Source organism: Mustela nivalis, assembly GCF_964662115.1.
Source record: "Mustela nivalis genome assembly, chromosome: 7".
NCBI lineage: Eukaryota > Metazoa > Chordata > Mammalia > Carnivora > Mustelidae > Mustela > Mustela nivalis.
The window spans coordinates 118,347,756-118,369,338 of record NC_139026.1 but is presented as its reverse complement, the minus strand read 5'-3'; the positions used below and the strand labels follow the sequence as shown (position 1 = coordinate 118,369,338).

The following is a 21,583-nucleotide window of genomic DNA, read 5'->3' as shown; positions in this document are numbered from 1 at the left end:
GGCAAAGGTGGTCTTCTAGAAATGCAACATTAGGGATGCAGGAATGACCTAAATTTTCCTTAGAATTGTAATCTATTGCCAGGAAACCTCAAGGTCAACTGGTGAAAGGCTCATTTATCGGTTCAACTATGATTAGTATAATGTATGTGTTTTGAGGAAAATTGAAATTGCTGTACTCTGGAAGAAGTGGTAGTTTTTTAAAGGAGATTCATGGATTCTATAATATCATTAAATGGCTTTTTAGGGAAAAAAAATGTCCATGAACTTGTATATGTATGCATTAGTGTACTGTATTAGCTAATGACTTCCTGTGGAACCCCTGTAAGAATGCAGTATGTACAGTGAGGTGGGAGGGGATAAGATATTTTCTTTGCATTTTTCAGGTGGTACCAATCTGGTTGGAAAATGAACTATGCACACATGAACAAATTTGAAAATATTAAGGAGAAACATAATGGTTAGTAAAACACATCTGTGTGTGTGTGTGTGTGTATGGTATGCATATGTGTGTATTGTATGTGTGTATTGTACGCATGTGTAGGGAACAAGTCGGGTATACACATAGGAAAAAAAAGTAGAAGAATTAGGAAAAGCTTCCCGACAAGAACAAGTTTAGAGCCAGGTTTCCGTGGAGGTTAAGGAGCAAGGGCTCTGCAATCTGACAGCACAAGCCATATCCAGGAGTGTCGTCACGGCTAGTGTTTACTGAAGACATTTTTGGTGACGGGCACTGGCTCCATGTTTCCCATGTTTCCATTTCAACCAATCTTCCCCACAAGTCAGTCCTGGACACTATTATCCATTTACCAGATGAGGATTCTGAGGCTCAGAACATGCACGAAGATAGTCAAAGGCAGAATTAACTTTGCATTTAGTCTGTTGGACTTAACCCAGCACACTGTCCTTGGGCAGGAAGCCGAGTGTGGATCTGTGCGAGGTGAGGCTGGAGAAGGTCGGGAACACTTGATGTCAAGCCTTGAGCTTGACACAATGGGATACTGAAGCTTGACTCCATGGGTGATGGACAGCTGCCAAAGGCACCTCAGGGACAATGGCTTGATGACCATTTGAGAAGTTGTAGGATAAGAAGGTGTAGGATAAGAAAACATAGGGAGAACCCAAATTGGGCTGTTAGTGGCTATGGACGCAAAAAGGCAGCATGACTTTTGGAGACTTGTGGATACAAATTCAAAAGAACTAGAAGCCACCCTGAATGTAGGGAAATGAAGAGAGAAGAATTAAGGCTTCAAGTCTCAAGGGTGGTGTTGGAGATTAGGGCAGGGAAAGGACAGTACCTCCGGGGAATGAAGGTGTAGGGAACTGAGTTCATTTGGAAGGAAGAAGAATTCTTAATGACTTAGTTACCAAGCTCTCTTTTTCAACCATCTTCAGATCTTCGAGAAGCAATGCAAATCAAAGGCTACTCCTCAACTCTTTTCTGACCCCATGTTTTCTTTGATAGTGCCATAGGCAGGTAAGCAAGCAAATGTAGACGTGTTTATACATGTGTATGTACATATGCATACAAGTACAATGTGTGTGTAGATATGCATACATGTACAATATGATTTAGAGAACAGGTCCAGCAGCTTTCCACACAAGAAAATAAGTACATACGTAATCAGCTGTACATACTGATGTTGTATATAGACTATTACTTATGCTATAGATTTTCTAAGTATATGCTTATATAAATTTTTGAAAAAAGTTATCTCCCTCTCTCCAAACTTATATGGGGACAGTACCAGATTTCTTTGAAATTTTTAAAAAGTTGTACCAATGATCCCAGAAACTTAATGACTTTTTTTTTTTTTTTTTTTAAATTCTCAGTTACTGCTGAGAATCTGTAATTGGCATGGCTACATTTTTTTTCCTATTAAAAAAGGTTTTCTCTTATATTCTAGGACAACATACTCAGATCTTGAACCTCTGGCCCTGGATTGGTCCCCACTCCCCACATTACTGTCAACTTAAAAGGGAAGGCTGAATTTAACACATTAAAGGAATCTAATAGCTCTTGTTGGAAAACAGTGACATCCAGATAAAGATACATTGTTTATCAAATTGACTGATATATGCGTTCAATTTCTTAAGGCTGAGAGACTAGGAATTGTCAGGTTCTATCTATCTCAATATATACCATTGGAATAGTTGACTAAGTGATTATATTGGGGAGGGAGAAGGACCTTTATTTCCTAAGGGGAATAACATTTAAAGCTTTGCTGTTCAGTTTCTTCCAAGAACTTCTTTCCCCAACTATTTTTCTTCTTAACGGACATTAATAGAAAAGCTCTTCTTCCTCCAATAGTTTTAGGAAACTCGAAGGATAGTGGACAACTTTGCTTTTCCTGGGAAATACCAGTTGTGAATTTTGTAATAAAACAAATGGAACAGGATGCACAAGACTTTAAGGCAAAAGGGACTCACACATTTTTAATGAAGGAACTCAAGCTTCGAGGGCAGATCAGACTTACTTTTGAAGAAGCAAGCTAAGAATAAAGGCTCTTAAAAGAGTTTTACAGAATATATGTCTTATAAACACTGGTCAGCATATTAGGATGATGCAATTTTGAGCCCTGAAATACTTAAACATAACTTCCTCCATACATCGGGTAATTTTTCTTTGGGTAAAGTATTTTCCAACAGTTTTATAGTGGGAACATATACGATTTTTCACAAAAAGATAAAAGCATTACGTCTTCTATTTGTTTGGTCTTTTTCGTTTGGTCTTTCATGGAATCAAACAATATGAATTACCGTTGAGTCATACTTGTTCTACGGGAAGTCACTCACCTCTCTTGAAAATTTCATAACGTATGGAAAATCCAGCGCCATGTGTCTCATAGTCAGAGACAAATTTGATAAAGAGAAAGGGCCCTGAAGACACTACAGGAGAAGGGGCAATCTTTCCGCAGAACTTCCCCCACAAGCGTCCATTTTCATTCTCTCCATCGATGACTTCCACGTAGTCATACCTAGCACAGAAGTACGGAAGAAAACAAGAGGTTAGCGAGAAATGCCCTCAAAATTTCAGTAATTTAGAAGGCAGCCCTATGCAGCACAGTCTGTCAAGAAAACAGTGCTATCTGCATGCTCCACTGTGTTTCATGGAGGGAGAAAAATTCAGCAAAATGAAATAATTGAAATGGACTACATCATGTCTGTGTACATCATCTGGCAACACAGAACTATTAAGAATAATGGTGTCCATTATACTTGCAGACAATGTCACTTAAAGTAACCAATTAACAAGAAAAAGAAAAATCTCACGAGCACAATTCTCTAGTATTAAATTGTGTTCCTTTGTCTATGGTGGTGGGGTGTCAATATATAATGCCATTCATTCTTTTCAAACTGTGAAGTTCTTTTATGAATTCAAAATGTCTCCTTGGCTGGAGCTCTCCATGAACAATACTTTGATTTCTGTGAGCGACCCTCTAAACATATGGCCACAGAATAATAAACAGATTCTTTACGATTTAACTCAATTCTACCAAACTCCAGACTTCTTAGGGGAAAAAACCTCTCTCTGTACCCACAGTGGTTAAGACAGAGATCATCTGCCCCAAGACTATCTGGAATTGCAGAACATCATCTCTCGGAAGAAAAATGCTTATTTAAACATGGAAAGTTACTTTGTTTACACCCACCAGCCTGAATCTTTAAAGGAACACTGTTCTTTGGAAGGGAAATGTGGCACACTTGGAGTCACCAAAGTGATATGATTAAAGAAAAAAACAAAACAAAACACGTTCAGGCTGAATAACAATACCCTGAAGAGACAAATGGTAAAGGAAGTGGTGATAAAATATTATTCTAAACACTGCACTGAGTTAACACATATTTTTTTGTTTGTTTCCAAAAGGGAGCTGTCTCCAATAAACTAGCATCCTTCTGGAAAATAGAGAGATTCTTGTTTGCTTGGTGTTACCCATTTCTCAGCGTCTTTCCCTTCCCTCTCCTGTTATTTACCAAGTCACCTGGGAGCCAGAGAACCTGAGCTGTCTTCCGTTTTTCTTCCAGCCCTGACATGAAAACATTACAATCCGTTCATTTCAAACCTTCATTTTATTTCTGTGTTTAACTTGGTTCAAAAGTCCTGGGATATATTAATTTCAGGAATGGCTAAAATATGGCAGTAATATCAACTATATCTGGCAATTTAAAAGAGATCAAAGTGGGGGAAATCTTTCTGATGACCAATGTCATCTTTAACAATCCCTTTTCAAACTGTCCAGGACACATTACTTATGTTTACATAAAATCTCCCGAGAGAATGGCAAAGATGATATCACTAGTGCGAGTGGACAGCTTAAGGCTCTCTAAATTAAAAATGACATTACCTCATCAGTTAAAATTGTGTGCCAGCTTTGTGTATATCAAGAAGAAAAGAAAGCTGACATTGATGGAACTAAGCATTAACATATGTGAATTATTGTATTAACTGCATTTCCTTTGCTGCCTCTGATGTTTCCAGTAGTAATCACTGGCCAGCTAGCATCACTGTCCCTTGGCAAACCTACGGACCTACACAGAGGAACTGTTTGGTTCCCAATACTTTGGGAGATGTTTTGCATGTTAAAAGAAGAAGCAGGAGGAGGAGAGGAAAAAGTGGAGGAGGAGGAGGAAGAAAGCATTAGGTTCAAAATCTTGGAGAGCCTTTTACAGCTGACGGCGGAGGGGGGCAGTCTGGAAAAGTCTGGAAAGAACACCATCTCTGTATTCATTAAAGCCTCCATGTTGGCATTTATGTAGTAATTCCTTTTATCTCTACTGCTTCATTGACTAGACAGATCTGCAAGCTTTGCCCCATGCTCGCTTATAATTGAACTGTGATTTGAACTGTTGGGCTATGTTAGGCCTGGTGATGATGCAGTCTAGGCTTTTTACTTGAATCTTGACATGGTCTGAATACTAAGGGGCCAACTCCGAGGGCATTTTGCTTCCCAGGATCCAGTAAGAGAGGTGGGTCAGGCTTTCCTAAGAACTCAGGGTGCTTCTGGGAGGAGCCTTTTCTGCCAGGTAGGAGAGAGCTCAGCCAATATAGGGCTAGTGAGTTGCTACAGGGAAAGAAGCTGGTATTTTAATTCACATAGCTTCTAATAGTAAATACCAGGCTCTCCTCTTGGCAACAGGAAAAGCTATTTTTAAAAGGAGGAGCGGGATTAGAATCCCCCTCCAAGAGATAAGTCATTGCATCGTTAAGTGCCAATTTTAGGAGATTGAATTATTCAGGGATACAATAGTTACATTTATAAACTGGAATGCTGCTATCGTTTTAGCACTTCCCTTCAAAGCACCATCCAACAGGGCCCCAAAGAGTGTCACAAATAGCAGTTCATGTAAATATTCAGGAGGGTTTATGTGCACAAGTTGCAAAGGTTGGTGCTGCCAAGGAAGTTAAGAAAGCAGCTTGCATCTCCCTCTGGAGTTGATACCAGTTCCTTTCCATAAGTTTCTTGCCGGCAAACGTGGTGCCAGGAATGCAGCCGGTGTGCCAGCATCCCTCCCTAGAGACTAAATGTGTCACCACAGCAACGCACCCAGCCTGCCTTGGCCTGAGGCCCAGGATCCTGAGTTTGCAAATTTCGCTCGCCCAGCCTGCTGCACATTGCTCTGTTACTGCTCCAGTGTGGCAAACACTGCGTTCCTTGGAATGTCAGGATCCCCGGTCATGATGCCGGGACCTACACAGGTGACCACAGGGGCACGTGTGTGCCTCTTATTCTGAACCGACACGTCATGGCTGCCGGAAGGAGAGCTGGGAGTTGCGTCTAGGGAATCGGATGCACCAAAGCTAGAGACACTGGGGTCAGCTAGTGGGTGCCTCTGTCTGTTTGGAGCCCTGCTCCAGAAAGTGAATCCTCCAGGTTCCAAGGAGCCCTGTCTGAGTCCACAGGGCACCACCCTTCTGTGCCGGAGCCTGGGCCAGAGAAGACATGGGTCCCACCCAGGAAAGCCCTTCCTCAAACCTCATCCTGCCCACTTATCATCACAGGCATGTAAATGTCATGTGGATTTTTGGAATATTTCAGAGCACAAACCACCGCTCCTCCTTCTTTAGGCATCCTGCCATTTCTTTTCTTAAGTCTCCTGCCTAAATGCTTTCCATTTCTGTGCTCATAACGGTAAAGCAGCCGGTATTTACTAGGAACGAATTATTTTATGATTAAAGGACCCTTTCCCATGGCTCCCATCTTAGGGTGTAGTGTGCTGGTGGCTCTTCTCAGGAGTGTCCCTGGCTTCCGAATGCAAGCTCGTGGCACTAAAAGGACATTCTGCTCCCAAACTCTCACCCTGCTTATGTATACGTGTGTGGTGAAAACACTCTGGATCCTAATACTAATCACGAGTTAGGTTTCCCCTAAGAGTGATAAAAGAATAAAGATTTTCTTCGAAGAATTCTTGAAAGGATTAGCCAGAGATTATTTTTTCTTTTGGAAAGTTTGAATTACAGTTTTAGGAAAATAGCCAAGGAGGGGGAGACGTAATGAGAAAATGAGGAATGCATTCAGTCATTAGAGAACGGCCGCAGAAGCTTTACAGGTAAACGGTGCTGAACAGATGGAGAGCGCCTTTTACTCAAGCCGGGGTTTCTCCAGAGAGTAGGAATGACCCCCGACTCTCCACAGTGGAGCCCACTAATGGAGAGAAAGCTGATCCTCTGCACGGTGTTGTCTGTGTGGGGGAGCTACTGTACCCAGCCCTCGCTGCTCCCGGACCTGCTCCCATGATTAGGAAGATGGGTTTATAGGTGCTGGCGGCTTTTTCATCTCCTTCCAAGAGGCTCTACCCCCACGTGCGTCCACACATTAATAATGGAGAAATTTGATACCTGACATCATAAACTGGAGTGAGAAATGATGTTGGCTAACATAATTTTCACCTGCAAAAATGTGTTTCTTTGGATCTTTGGTTTATTTTGCACCAGGAATTAATAGCTATCCCTACTGAACAACCTGTAAACGATTACCACGCCGCTGTCCAAGAATTACCTTACATATTCCCCAGAAGAGAACAGGCTTTACTCTCAGAGCATTAGAGAGAGGATTTGGAAATAAAAATACACAGTGACGGAGCTTGGAGGAGCCAATTAGTCTGCATCTGTGTTTCTGAGCGATTTTACATGAGATTTGCCCCTACGTTCTGGCTTGCTTGCAGTGTCCTAATCAAGATATATGAAGAGGCTTATAAGGTTCATGGCCCCTTATTTAGTAAAAGCAATTTTTAGAAATCCATGCAAAGGAAATAACCTGGAATAATATCAAATATTTATGCAAAACCAATGCCTGAAGATTTATTTAGAATAACATGGGTCAGGCAGGAAGGAAATAAGAAGGAATTTATATACAATCATATCATGGAATATTATGCAGTCATTAAAAAGCTTATTGGATAAACTATTTTTTATAACATAGGAAAAATGTTAGGATATCATTAAGTGAAAAATCTGAACATCAACCCTTATCTATAGTATAGTCTCAGTTCGCAGAAGGAGAACCGGAAGGAAGTATGCCGGGCCGTGATTAAGTGATTATCTCTGGGTAGTGAGATGACATCCCTTAGTTGTTTCTATATTTCTCAAAACTTTTACAATGGATCAGTGTTCTTTTATTTATTTATTTTTATTATTTATTATTTAACTATGGATCCCAGTGTAGGACTTGGACTCACAACCCTGAGATCAAGGCCTGAGCTGAGATCAAGAGTCAGATACTTAACCAACTGAACCACTCAGGCACCCCAGGTCAATGTTCCTTCATAACCAAACGGAAGTTACTTTGAAAAGCATTCATAACCTATATATAAAGTAGCAAATCAATACCTTATTGCCTAGCTAATAATTTTTAATTTCTTGGTCAGAAGATATTATTTTTTTATGATGTTTTATTTAGAAGTAAATCAAAGTCTTTGTCTTTTTTTTTAACAGCTGGATCAATGAAAGTCTCGAGGTGCTTTTTAAAAATTTTATTTTTTTTGTAATAGAAAATTAAAATGAGTGAGATTTGATCTTATACTGTCTGAAATCTTGACAGTAACACTTGCTATTTGTACAGTAATTTCCATGTTACTAAGTGCTGTCAGATGTACTGTCTACCGTAGTCTGTATGGTGATCCCAGGAAGGCACCTACTAGGTGCCTGCCCAGTGGGAGCATGGCCTTGGGGAAGCACTGGGAAGGGAGACATACAGATGGAATAATTTATATCCTTTTTTTTTAATTTTTAAAAAATTTTTTAAGAATTAAAAAAATTTTTCGACATTGCCCACTTTTGGGCAAATTTTATTCCATTTTCTGCTCTTATTACTCCCTTTCATACATATTTTTTGGGCGGTAGAGAGGATGGGTATGACCTTATTAATTTATTCATTCACAACTCATAATTCATTTTGCAACTGGTCATTGTTGCTAGAAACATGCCACATCAACCAATAAATATTTCATTGATTTTTCTTACCATCATGCTGGAGCTATATATCCAGATATCTGGGTATGTGCAGAGGTCTATGTGCATGTGTGTATGTGAGAACAGAGTGAGACAGAGACAGAAGCAAAGAGAGCCCTTGGCCACCAGGGAGTGACATGAGTTGAAAGTTGCAGTGGAATTGATGGTGGCCATTGCATGGGCCTCCTTCTAGAGCTGTCTTAGCTATCCTAGTGCTGGTCGTGGTCCCCCTGCTCGGCCGGTTGTTCAGGGACCATGTGATGAGAAGCCCAGCCCAGCCTGAAACACAGGAAGGGTGTCGAAGAGCATCTAGAATCTGGGTTTCTTCCCAGTACCAGCACCCTTGGTCTGAGCACAGATGGCTCCAGTGAGGCTGGGGCGTGGGCAGAGCCTAAGTGATGCAGGCCCACCCACGCTCCCCAGGACAGCTGAGTGGAAAGGGCAGACCCCTCTGATCACCACCAGGGCCAGAGCTGACCTGGGTCACTCCCTGTCCTGGAGGAGGTGGCAACACTCCAAACTCAGAGTGGCGAGAGGACCCGGCCAGAGAGCCCTCCTTGTTTGCAGAGAACAGAGGGGCTGGGCTGTGACCTGGCCAGTTCTACCCAGTGCCAATTTCTACGAAAGCCATTCTGAATCTGACAACATTTTAAAATTTGTACAATAGACAAGATACTGCTTTGTTTATTATTTTTGTCATAGTCCCCTTTAAGGTTTGTTTCTAAGTTAGAAAGTAATTTTTCCCTCATGAAAATAACGTTAAATACCTTTTCCTAAAGATATATATATATATATATATATATATATATATATATATATTTTCACATATACACATTTTTTTTTCTTCCTGCACGTACACTGTGTATTACTATAAGCAGGACTGTAGGGCATCAGTCTTCAAACTAGCGCTCCTTTTCACTTGTATCGGCCCTTTCTAAAATTCAGTCTCCCCTGCTTCTATTCTGGCAATCCTTTTGACACATCCCAAGTCTAGTTACCCTTCTGATGCTTCCCTAACTTTCAGTCCATATTCTTACTGTACCTATACCTATCATGTGTTTATGCCTATTTGCACTTAAGTAATATGTTCTTGACACTGTTAGGGCATGAAGAGGTGTTTTTCAGTTGGGGTAGCTATCTGCCATGTTGGTGACCCCATTCTTCGTAGGAAAGTAGCGTTTTTATCAGCAGTTCCATTTCCCCACCTCAGAGTTCCTCAGTACAGAGCACAAGTTCCAGAGTGCAAGGAAGATGCCCTGGCTGGCTGGGTCCGTGCTGCACAGCTGGGAAGTACTTGGTGCAAAAGAAAACAGGCAGTTTTGCTCAGTGGCTGTTGTATATACCAAAGCCCAAACCATCTCTCTTGCTACCAGCTCCACTGATGATAAATGGGAGGCCAATGCCCTCAGCTCTCTTGGAACAAAGAAACTGCTGCAAACATTTTTGGCTTTTGTCTTGTCATTGTTCTCCTCAAAGGCCCACAACGGTGTTAATCTTGCACTTGTCCACAGGCTTCCAGATAACTCTTCTCCAGGAAATCCCAACACAATACAGTCTCCCTAGCATCTTTTCCAGAAGGTGGCTCTGCTGATTCAGTATAGTAAGAGTTTCTATATGTAGGTAGTTGATAACTTGCTCACAGTAATCAGAGTACAGTAAAACTCATAAAGCTAATCTCACACATTAAAATTTTCATCTTTAAGCTTTTGTGATGCCTCAGGGTCATAATAATGAATATCCATAACTTTATTGCAGCTATAGAAAGCTGATGATTAATAGGCTAGATAGGAACATAATAATATATATGAGAGTTAACAGTCCTAGGAAATGAGGCATTACGAAAGTGAAGAAAGAAAATGTTAAAGAAAAAAAAGTTTTACTGGAGTAAAATTAAAAGAGATCTTAAATGGCTCTCCCTGGAGTGGCGCAAAGGGATGACAATTGACCCCGATGGCCACCATGGGTCACGGCCAGTCAAGACCAGTATAGACCAGCATGGGAGAGAAACAGACAATAAATATCCAGCAGGTAATAGACCGTTTCCTATTGCTGCATAACAAATCACCATCAGTGGTGGGGCTGAAACAACACACATTTGTTAGGTCCATGGTGTGGAAGTCTGGCATGGCGTGGCAGGGGTTCCTGGCTCAGGGTACCCCAAGGCCAAAATCAAGTTGGCAGGATTGCCTTCTTATCTTGAGCTTGATGTCCTTGTCAAAGCCCACACTGTTAGGGCAGGTCCCCACTTTCTCGCTGGCTGGGGATGGATCCTATGGGCCACCATCATTTGTTGTCATGTGGCCCTCTCCAGCTTCGAAACCAACAGCAGGAAATCTGCCTCACAGTGAATTCTTCTCATGCCTCTGCTCTTCAGGAAGAGCTCAATCCCTTCTAGGGGTTCACCTGGTTAGGTCAGGCTCATCCAAAATAGTCTCTCTTTCTTGAGGTCAGCTGCTTTGGTAACTTGATTGAATCTGCAAAATCCCTTTGTAGCAGCACCTGTACTAATGACTGACTGGGAGGAGGTGTGAGTGTCCCAGGGGCTGAAGAGCCTGGGGGCCCTTCTTTGAATTCTGCCTACAACACGGTCCAAGCTCTGGTAGGACACCTGCAGCTTGGAGGCCACAGTAGAAACCAAAGCCAAGAGGGATCATCTATTTGCATCACCCCATAGAGAAGAAACTAGTAGATCCAGGGTAAGACGAAGGGTGGGATTAGGAAACTGAAGTCATCGTGGAAGCAGTTTTAATGTACTCATGTCATGTTGGCTGCTGGTTTGGGAGCTCCGAGCCTGTAAGCTTTGCTTGTAGTGTAAGGAAAGCAAGGTTCTGGAATGAGCCAGACTCTCCTGACTGAAGCAAAAACAGAACTTCCAAGATTACCCAACACATATGTCTGGAGACAGAAAAGTGATAATAGCTTAATTTAAAAATAAATATATAAAGGAATTCAAGACATGTGGTGTAAAATAATGGTCAAAATATATAATTTTAATAGAAAATGTTTAGAGTTTAAATTTCTCATTTCTGAGGGATCTCACTTCGTAATTAAGATTTATTGGCATGGAAGATTAAAAAAAAAAAGTCCTTCACATGGGAAAATATTTCTATGATTTAACTCAGATTATGAAATCCAATGATGCATTTTAAATGAAGACAAGGAACGCCTCCCTTAAAGCAACTATGTTCTAGAAGTGACAGAGTCTTCCAGTGTCAAACTTGCAAAGTTCAGTATTTATAGAAAAATTCACATGCCTTTAATTACAATAAATTCAGTTCCCAAGTAAAACTGTGCCATCTGGAAGATATTAACATCATTTACAACTTGTTCGTCTCCCTATTTCATAGAAAATTTTTACTTCTTGCCAACTTTCCACTGTTCTCAGGGAAAAAGAAGGAACTGCTTGTATGGATTGTCTCAAGATGGGTTTATATAGCAAGTCAAGCCATCAGGAAGTGACAGAGGGGGCTTTTGGACACATTTACTTCCTTCTTACTTATTTTAAATCCTTACTTCTTTAAGTTTTTTTTTTTTTTTTCCCTATCAAGGATATTTTCTCTGCTCCTCTCCTCTGAACCGTCCACAGTGTGTGTGTGTGTGTGTGTGTGTGTGTGTGTGTGTGTGTGTGTATACATTTTTTTTAAGTTAATTGAGCCTCTTCTAACTGGTCCAGTGGAGAGAACTGGGGCAGGAAGGACTGTGCTCTGGTCGAGGCTCTGAACCTCAGAAGCCACTCGGGCACCTCAGATCTATCAAAAAGTGTCATGATATTTAACCTCCCCCCAAGTGTCAAAGGGGCCAGTGAGGCAAGGAAGTGCCACCTGCTGGACCATCAGGCAGTCAATTTAGCCAAAGTAGGATGACTGTGATCCAAGGCCTCACACTCGGTCCCTAACCAGCTGAGCGTCTTGGGTAGGTCACCAACCAACCTCTGGGAGCCTCAGTTGCTCCCTGAAAAAATGCACAACATGATAATTAACCTATGGAACGATAGGGAGGATTAGATGACATAATGCACATAATGGCCTTTGCAGGGCTTGATGTCCGTTCCTGAGTGAGGCTGGAATGCAGGAGAAGGAAAAGAGTCAAATACATAGAAAGTAAAGGGAGCACAGTTCTGTCTTCCAAAAGGTACACTACCCAGTTCAAAGCAGATTGTTGTTGAGGGAGTGCAGAGAATGTAGCTACTGTTAGCTCCCAGGGGGATCTGTCAGTCAGATGGTTAACTTTCAGGATATGACCTGTTATTCTGCGAAGTACTATCTGGGATGACAGTAGGTCCTGCCCCAGTACTACCACCAAGAATCAATCAATGAAAGCCGCTGTCAATAATGGAATTAAAGATACATAGATATAGATATAGATATAGATATATAGATATATATACATCCATGATACATTTTTTTAAAATCACTAAATCTGTTAAGTGTTTTTATTGAGGTACCCAACTGATTTAATGATCTGCCATTGGATTGGTGCTATTAACATGCAGTGCTGAATTTGTTCAAAAAACCCCCTTAATTATTAAGTACGATAGAGGCCCCCAGGGTCCAGCTGCCCGTTCTAGAAAGTCAGTGACTCTGGCTGACGGAGTCACAACATCAGAATCCTCAAGTTTCCTTTCTCATCCTTTGGAAAAATAAATAAAATGATAATCTTAGTTTAAACTCTATGACCTAATGTGCCAATTTTAAGAATTTTTTTTTAAAGCCTCCTGATTAATTAGTAATTATTCAGTGGGGATCTAGGTAGTTTGCAAATCAAAGTTGCAGGAACTAAAGATGGCAAATATTCATTTTTTAAAGGTTTTTTTCTTTTTTCTTTTTCTTTCTTTTTTTTCGGGGGTGGGGCGGGCAGTAATTAGGAAAAACCCTTTTTGGTGTCGGGTAGGTGAGATTACTCATTCTGGGATGCAGAAGTCACTTACCCTGAAATGACTACCCATGTCTTCTGAAAAAGTGAAAAGAAAAAAATGCTGAAGAAAAATGGGTCTGGTGACACAGATTAGATTTCTTTTCCTTTTAGTGACACCAGGAGGGAAAGCCACCTGGAGTTGGATTTTAAGATGGGCAAGGGACATTGACCGAAGTTGGAATTCAGCTTTTCTGTTCAGTAGACCCTAAGGTTTATTCAGGGTACAAACTACAGAGCTACCCATAACCAAGGAATATGACTCTTTGAGGTATAGCCTAATACATTTACGATACTTGAAAGAAATGCACATGAGAAGAATAGATCATGTCACAGGGAGATCTGCCTTTTCCTTTGTCCCTAATGTTCAGTGAAAGCAACATACTGTTTGGAATAAGCCATCTTTACAGTCCAGGGCACCCATGCTTATAGTATTTGTTCTATTTTTCCTCATTATTTAGAATTCTATTAACTCAAAAAGCAGGGGTATCAGCTGCAAATGCCTGGGCCGCTACCAGTTTTACTAGAACATGCCTACGTGTATGTTTTCTGCATGCATTTACTAATACATGCCTAACAGGCATGTATTCTGAAACCCCAAGTCAAGTCATAATACAGAGAAAAATTTATATAATGAGAAGGAGGTCTGTGGACATAAAATAATACTTCAAATGTCAACTAAGACTTTTTTTTTTCTATATTACAACATGCAACTCAGTTAAAAAACACAATATTCAGAGACTTAGTGGTTACTGGCCTAAACATTAGTTTATATGTTTTTTTTTTTTTCTTACCATTGACTTGCATGACAGACTCAGTAATTAATTGGTATAGGAGCAAGACTTGAACAGCCTCTGAGTTAGGAGGGAGCTCATGGAGGGAAGAAAGGATTTTAATGAGCTAGGCGGCCTCATGATTTATACAGACCTTAAGGAGTAATTGTGTGTTTAGAAGAAAAGAAAGCAGTGGCCATAAACCTTACCAGTAGCCTAAGAAGAGGAGCACCGCCTAAGTTTAACCATATGAGCACAAAGAGGGTCAGCTCGCCGGAATGGCTCTGTGCTTGGAGCATGATTTAACTCAACCGGGAGATCAGACAATCTCTCACCTACCATCTAAAGAACTCCTCGACCCCCAGGTATCTTTATGGCAAGCTTAGCAGAAAAGAAAAGGGAATATGGTCAAGTTCACTAAAAATAAGAGGGAGCGTAAAGGGAGGATTTCCACATACACTCTTCTCTTTAGCACAACATAAGCTAGACAAAGGCATAAAAAATTTCCTCTTGATGACACTAAAGACTCAGCTGTAAAAACAAGACAGGCAGGCCAGGGAGGGAGAAGGTTGTGCTTTACCTTCCTTGCTTTGACTAATTATTCCATAAGGAAAGGTGATTTTTTTTTTTTTTTTTTGCCTTACAAACCAGAAGACATAAAATGATCTAACATTTCCCTCCATTTAAACAGCCCAAGTTCTTTGAAATCAATGTTTTCTTTTAACATAGAGGGCTAAAGTTTACTGCACTTATCTATAAATAAAAGTTTCTTAAGACAATTGATGGTGTCAAGTCACAGGGAGAGATAGCAAGGTGGTTTTTCAGCATTTTAGCTCTTGAATTATTTGGGGACAAGTACATGCTTGCTTACATATGGACAATAAGATAGGCCCTTTGAGAATCCTTCCAGGGGAAACTTATTTAAAACATTGTATGTTCTTGAAATTGTCCTACTACATTAAAGATAGCCATTTCAGATATTTCATCAATTCTGATTGTTTCTGTCTCTAGTAATGGCAAGTGACATAGATTGTATTATTAGTTTCATCACATCGCAGTCTGTTGTGTTTGTCTTTGTTTGGTTTTTTGTTTGTTTGTTTTTTTAAAGAGAGGGAGAGGGCATGCATGAAAAGTGAGGGGTGGAGGGGAGAGGGGGAGAGAGAGTCTGAAACAGCCTCCACACCCAGGGCAGAGCCTGATGTGGGGCTCCATCTCACAGCGCTGAGGTCATGACCGGAACTGAAATCAAGAGTTGGATGCTTTACCAACTGAGTCACCCAAGTGCCCACCCCTCTTTTTTTTTTTTTTTTTTTGATAGTAGGAAGCAGAAATAGTAGGTAATTGGTCCAAAAATGTGTTCCCAAGAATACTCATCTCATGAAATGCTTCAAGGAACAAATAGGGTTTTTTCCCCCAAATCGCTTGGGAATGTTGCATGTAATAATGTTCCTTTCATGAATCTTTACAATTTACGTCAGTATATGAAAGGCTCTGAGAAGTCCCACAGTTATGAAACCTGGATTTAACTTGCTTTAATCCAACATATGCCTATCTCATTGATCCTAAGACTCTTATTACATAATACCTATGGAACCCATATTCATCAGAAAGTATTTTCAATGTCCTGTTTTGAAACGTCACTGACTTTGTACTAGCCACGGGTCAGCAGTCATGAAGGGAATCAATTTTGTAAGTGATGACATAAATTTGAGAAGACGGAGATAAGTTTGGCAACCTAATTCCTTCTTTCTTGCCTTAGATGTTAGGAATTTAACTTGACTCAGTGCTTGGGGAACTGTTTTAGCAACTGTGTCTAACTAAACAACTATAATGTTGATCCTGAAGACTGCCTATACTTGGTAAAACAGGCTGGCCGTGGCTGACAGATGTATTTGGCTTAGAGAACTCCAGTTTGCTTCTCTGTGAGCAGGGAATTAGGGAATGTCCTGGTTTTCCCTAGGCAGTTCGTGTATTGGGGACCACCACGAATAGAACGGGCAAACTTTTATGGTGGGAAGAGATCTAAGGGACAGTAGGCCAACACTGCAGTCCACAGATGAGAGAGCCAAAAGCCCAGTACACTTACAGGACTGGAAGAATATTTCAGATCCTGTTAACAGAAGAAGTAATACCTTCTACTGTATTTTGATGAAAAGCAAACCACTACATCTCATTTGTGAGGAGATGATGAGAAAGGTCTCTGTGTTCATCGGGTTTGCTTCTGATTTGAGATTCTTATTAGGGGAATGCTCAGCCTTGCTCCAAAACCTGTAGGAAGAGAAGGCGCGTGAGTCCGAACAGGGAGCTCATTCTGTCCTTGGCGCCCTGATGATTACTTTGTGTTCATTACTTGGCCTTGGCTCTGTTCCCTCAGTAAATGTTTCCTCAGTATTTAGTGTAGCTTCCATCCATTATCCTAAAACTACGTTTCATTACTCCTCCACAGGAAAGACCTTCAGGTATCTGCAGTTAAGTTTCTAACATATTTGGAACTATAAGAAGAGAAAAAATTAAAACGCTGATCTATGAGACTGACACTTTTTAAAAAATGAATGAAATCATAAATAAGTAAGGAGACCACTTCTCTAATTGCTCAAAGGTTGTCCAGACAACCTTCTTTTAGCAATTACAAGGTTGCTGAGCCCTTTGAAAAGCGTGTATATATTTCAAAGGCTCTGTAACTGTTAGGGGCTTGGGGTAGTGTCTGTGTCACAAAAGACTGGGTGGGTGGCTAGACTTCTGTTCCACACCCCACTCTGCCTTCCTTCTCCCTCCATTCCTACACTCTCCGGCCTCTGCCCTTCTTACTGATTTGGGACTTGGCAATCTTGACACAGGTTCTTGCCATGGGGATGACAAACTGGATTTGGAACAGGGACCCAGGGGCTGGAGAGAGGTGCAGGGCAGATGAAGGGCTGATCGGGGTCTCTCCGTGGAGGAGGCAGAGGGCCATGGAAATGCCTGGGTCACAATTTAACACAAACATTTTCCACATCCATTTTGAGGGTTGGCTTTCGGAAGCCAGAGAAAGAATTTAACTTATTCTGCTGATTTTTCTTTTACAAACTAGGCACACCAGCCAAGAACTCTAAATTCTGGGCTGAGAATGTTCCTATTTTTACAACTGTTAAATTTCTATATTGACTTTTCTCTTACTCCCTCCCTCCTCATACTACTATGTAATCTTATGCCAACTGATAGTCCCTTTAACATTTGTGTGTGTGTGTGTGTGTGTGTGTGTGTGTGTGTCTGTAATATAATATTATGGCTGTATGGTAAAAATGTCACTGATTCAGGATACTTTTCTTTTTTTTTTAAAGATTTTATTTATTTATTTGACAGAGAGAGAAATCACTTGTAGGCAGAGAGGCAGGCAGAGAGAGAGGGGGAAGCAGGCTCCCCGCTGAGCAGAGAACCCAATGCGGGGGTCGATCCGAGGACCACAGGATCATGACCTGAGCCAAATGCAGAGGCTTAATCCACTGAGCCACCCAGGCGCCCCTCAGGATACTTTTGTTAATGACAGCTTGTAATAATTCTTCTTTCCAGACATAGGACAAATACCCATTTTCACTAATTAAGCACACATATAGCCTTCATAATGTTTTTCAACCTTAAAATAGGCTTTTGTAAATTTATAAGTCAAATGGCCTTTATATCGGTTACTTACTACTGAATTCCTCCCTAATTATTCACTGATGAACATACACTCCAGAAACACAGGTTAGCAGTTCAAATACTATCAAAGCAGAAATAATGTTGAGTTTGGGAGTCATTAAAAATAATAACTTCAATTTGATGTTTTTCTAATTTTTCTTCTTTAAAAATCCAATGTCTTCAAAAATACTTTCCCCTTAATGCGTGACAGGCATGTTAAACACAGACTGTGTAAATGTTTGAACAGTAATAATATTGATCCGTTCAGTGGAAATGTTCTGTACAAATGTTAGACCATTAGCAAAAGTTTTGATTTTTACTCCCATTACTCTTTGCAATTAAGGAAGAAAGTAATCTTAGCATGTGTGGTACATGTATGTAATTTTGGTGAAAAAATAATAGTTTATATTTATGTAGCTCTCTTTTCTGAAAAGCTGAGAGAGCTTTCAGACTTGGCATTGCTATGTAGGCTTGAAAGGAGAGAGTGAACAGGTAGTGTCCTATGAGACGTGAGCGCGTGTCTTTACTGCAACTGTGTTGACTCACGACTAGAAGAGCCCATTGAGTTTGTTAAGCCACTGGTGTCACAGGCCATTTTTTCCTGAACTGACTGATGAATTAGCTGCACTAACTCCTGAACTGTTCACCTAGAGTTACAAAGAAGTGCCTGGAATAGAGTTACAGGGATAAGTGGTGGGACAGACAGAGTCGCCTCCTCATCCTTGGCTTTGGACCTCGCTGTCAGTGACCCGGAAGTGAACCCATAGCATGGATGCCAGAGAGGAAGTAAAAGAAATAAAAGTCATAGCAGTTGAAGATAATTCAATGACATTTGTTTAGAAATGTGTTCCCTACTGCCTCTCAAACACGCTCTGCTCATTCAAGCTTCAGAGCTCAAGGTAGCGTTAAGCCAGGTTTTCCTAGGGCTGCAAACACCGTGGAACATTTCCTTCTTATTCTAATTGGACTCTTGAAAAACAGTGTATAGGGGCACCTGGGCGGCTTAGTCAGTTAGGTATCTGCTTTTGGCTCAGGTCATGATCCCAGAGCCCCACATCAGGCTCCCTGCTCAGCGAGGAGTCTATTCCTCTGACACTCTCTCTCAAATAAATAAATACAATCTTTTTTTTAAAAAAAAAAGAAAGAAAAACAGTGTTTAAATGTAGATAAAACAAATTTGGATAATGACCTTAAGAAAGGAAATAGATAAACCATGAATCCTAGTAGAGAAATGGCAGCGTAAAAAGGAAACTAGAAAGGACGATTTGCAGTCAAATGCATGTCCAGGTATTAGCTGCGGGGTTCTCGTTTTAAGGCACAAACAGAGGAGGCTCCCCCTGCGAGTCCTTTGGGTCTCTGCTCTGAGCCTCTGCCCCAGTCACCACCCCTGGGATGGTACCAGCTCTTCCAAAGATCAGAGACAGCTGCCCTGATGCTCCTCACCTAAGAATAACTACACAGAACTGTTCTGGCATCAAGTCTCTTAGAAGTTGCTCTCTTCTTATTTTTGCAGAACCAAATTCCATTCTTTCAAAGCCCAACTCAACATTCATCTCTTCTGGGGGGCTTTTCTTATACTCACTCACCTGTAAGTGTTTCCCCCACCTGACTTTCTGGAGCTCTAACCTAGCCAGTATGGACCAGTTAATTATGTTTTCCCAGTGCTGCACCCCAATCATCCTTCTTGCAGGTAGAAAATATGTCTAAATATTTTCTTGGGCTTTCATGAGAATCAGAGACAAAACTACTCCCCTGAAAAAAGTTCATGCTTATGGAGAAAAAGAAACAAGAGAAGCCAGAACAAGCATCGCATAACTCAGGTAGTCCAACTACAATGTACTGAGTTTAACAACAGTGACACCGAATCTTCTGCCTTGTTTACTAAGTGGTTCTGGAGGAAAATATCTTACCCTTACCCCTTCAGAAATTTTTTCTGCAACTGATATAAATCACTTTGGGGAAATCGCCAAGACACTGGGTGGTTCTGCTTTTGTTCCAATTACACGAAACCGTATTAAAATAGCCATTATGACAACAACACCTCTGCGGAAAAGCATACCAAATACTTAAGGGCATAGTCGCCTCTATCGTCCTGGGATTTGGGTACCTAACTCTTATTAGCGATAATAAGTATTACGTCTATAAATCCCTAGTCACTCTGTCAGTCCTGCTTCAGTTTCCACAGGTGGATGATAAGTTCTAATGAGGTCCATGTCTTCAAGATTTCTATTTAGAAAAGTAAACTGTTTAGGTCTCGACTTTTCTGGGATCTCTGGCAGTGTTACAGATAAGGGGGGTACAGATGTATTTCAAATTGTATGTGGTAATTCATGGTCTCTTCAGGGCATTTGCTCGGCATAAAGTCTCAATGCAACTGACATGAGTGTGTGCTAGAAACACACTCAAATGGTAAAATTTGCCTAATGAAGCTGCTAATTATTTTCTTCCCATTATGTTCCCTCCCTGCATTATCAGTCTTCTCTACTTTCTTCAATTAGGGGACAAGCAGCAAAAGGTTTCACCAATCTTCTAAGGGCACTACACACAACCCATTCTCTTCTCTTTAGTGCATGAACAAAAAAATTCACTACCATTTGTACCTAAGGTCGGTATCTATGGAAGCCAACATTTTAGACTATTTTTTTCATAATTTGAATTTCAAATTCTGATCCTCAAATGCTTTTCACACACTTTAAATCCAGAGCCTAAGGAGAATAGCACGACCTGTTCTAATAATCTTTGTCTGTACTAAGGCTTAGAGATGTAAATTACAGGTTTTGTTCTTTTATTTCTCTTTTTAAAATATCTAACTAGCATTAAAATGGGATATAAGTCCAGCGGGCACTTTGCAAGTGAGAATGTATATAATGCTTCCGTGGGCTATGTTTATCAGTGCATACAACTGTGTAAGCTTGAGCATAAATACAAAAGATTGCATTCTTATCTAAGGACAATTAATTTACAAAATAAAAAGATTCCAGAGCTGTGCTGGTAGACACAAAACGCTGCCATTTGGAGTTGATTTTGTGTGCCTCTGACACCAAGAGGCTTTCTGATCCATAGCACTAGGGGATGACCCACCGCAGTGACTCCAAACCACAGGGCTGACAAGGGATTAATCCCGGTCGTCAGATGATTAGCCCTCTCCGTGAGGTCACAACCTTGCCTGCCAGTAACTTGCACCCAGACTCCTTCAGGAAAGGTAAGAAAACCCGAACAAGCCATTTTTTTAGAGGCCAATTCGGTTGCAACTCCAAAGGCCAATTTGGTTGCAACTCTGCGCACGCCTTCTCAGAGGAGTCCAATTTCCAGTTTGTTAAATTAGTTTCCTATCAGTCAATACTTGTTTAAAAACATGTCATAAGTCTCTGTGGCTTGTGCATGCTTCAATTACCTCTGATTATTACATCAAGATTCACAAACAAGATAGCAGCGTCCCCCTATTTACTGCAAAATGCTATTGAAACCAACTGAAATTCAATTTCAGAACAGATTGCAAGAACCCATCGGAACAGAGCAAGTGGAGAGGAGGTTGGGCCTCGAGGTGTGCACGGCCATTGTTAAAGGCGGGACAGCATCTCACCTAATAATTTAAACATGGTCTTGTGGCCTGACATTTTTAATGTTTCCTTGATTTCTTTCTTCAGGCTCTGTGTGTTCTTTGCCACTGTAGGGTGCAGTGCGTTGCAGGTTACGGATTAAATGCCAAGCCCTCTTCTGCCAGTAGCACTTTTAGAAAGGGAAAAAAGATTGGGTACTTTTATAAATAGTCACGCCATAGGTGTCCACAGAAAGC

At 40.9% G+C, this 21,583-nt stretch overlaps 1 protein-coding gene across 6 annotated transcripts in view; it reads right to left on the bottom strand.

Annotated features, from left to right (window-relative positions):
* NRP1 (neuropilin 1) overlaps positions 1–21,583 on the bottom strand; it is a 138,151-nt gene that overhangs the window by 77,477 nt on the left and 39,091 nt on the right. For all 6 annotated transcript variants that reach the window (XM_082740756.1, XM_082740755.1, XM_082740753.1 and 3 more), the window contains one exon: positions 2,794–2,975. In XM_082740756.1, coding sequence (XP_082596882.1) covers positions 2,794–2,975 — 182 coding nt within the window. The remainder of the gene's footprint in view (positions 1–2,793; positions 2,976–21,583) is intronic.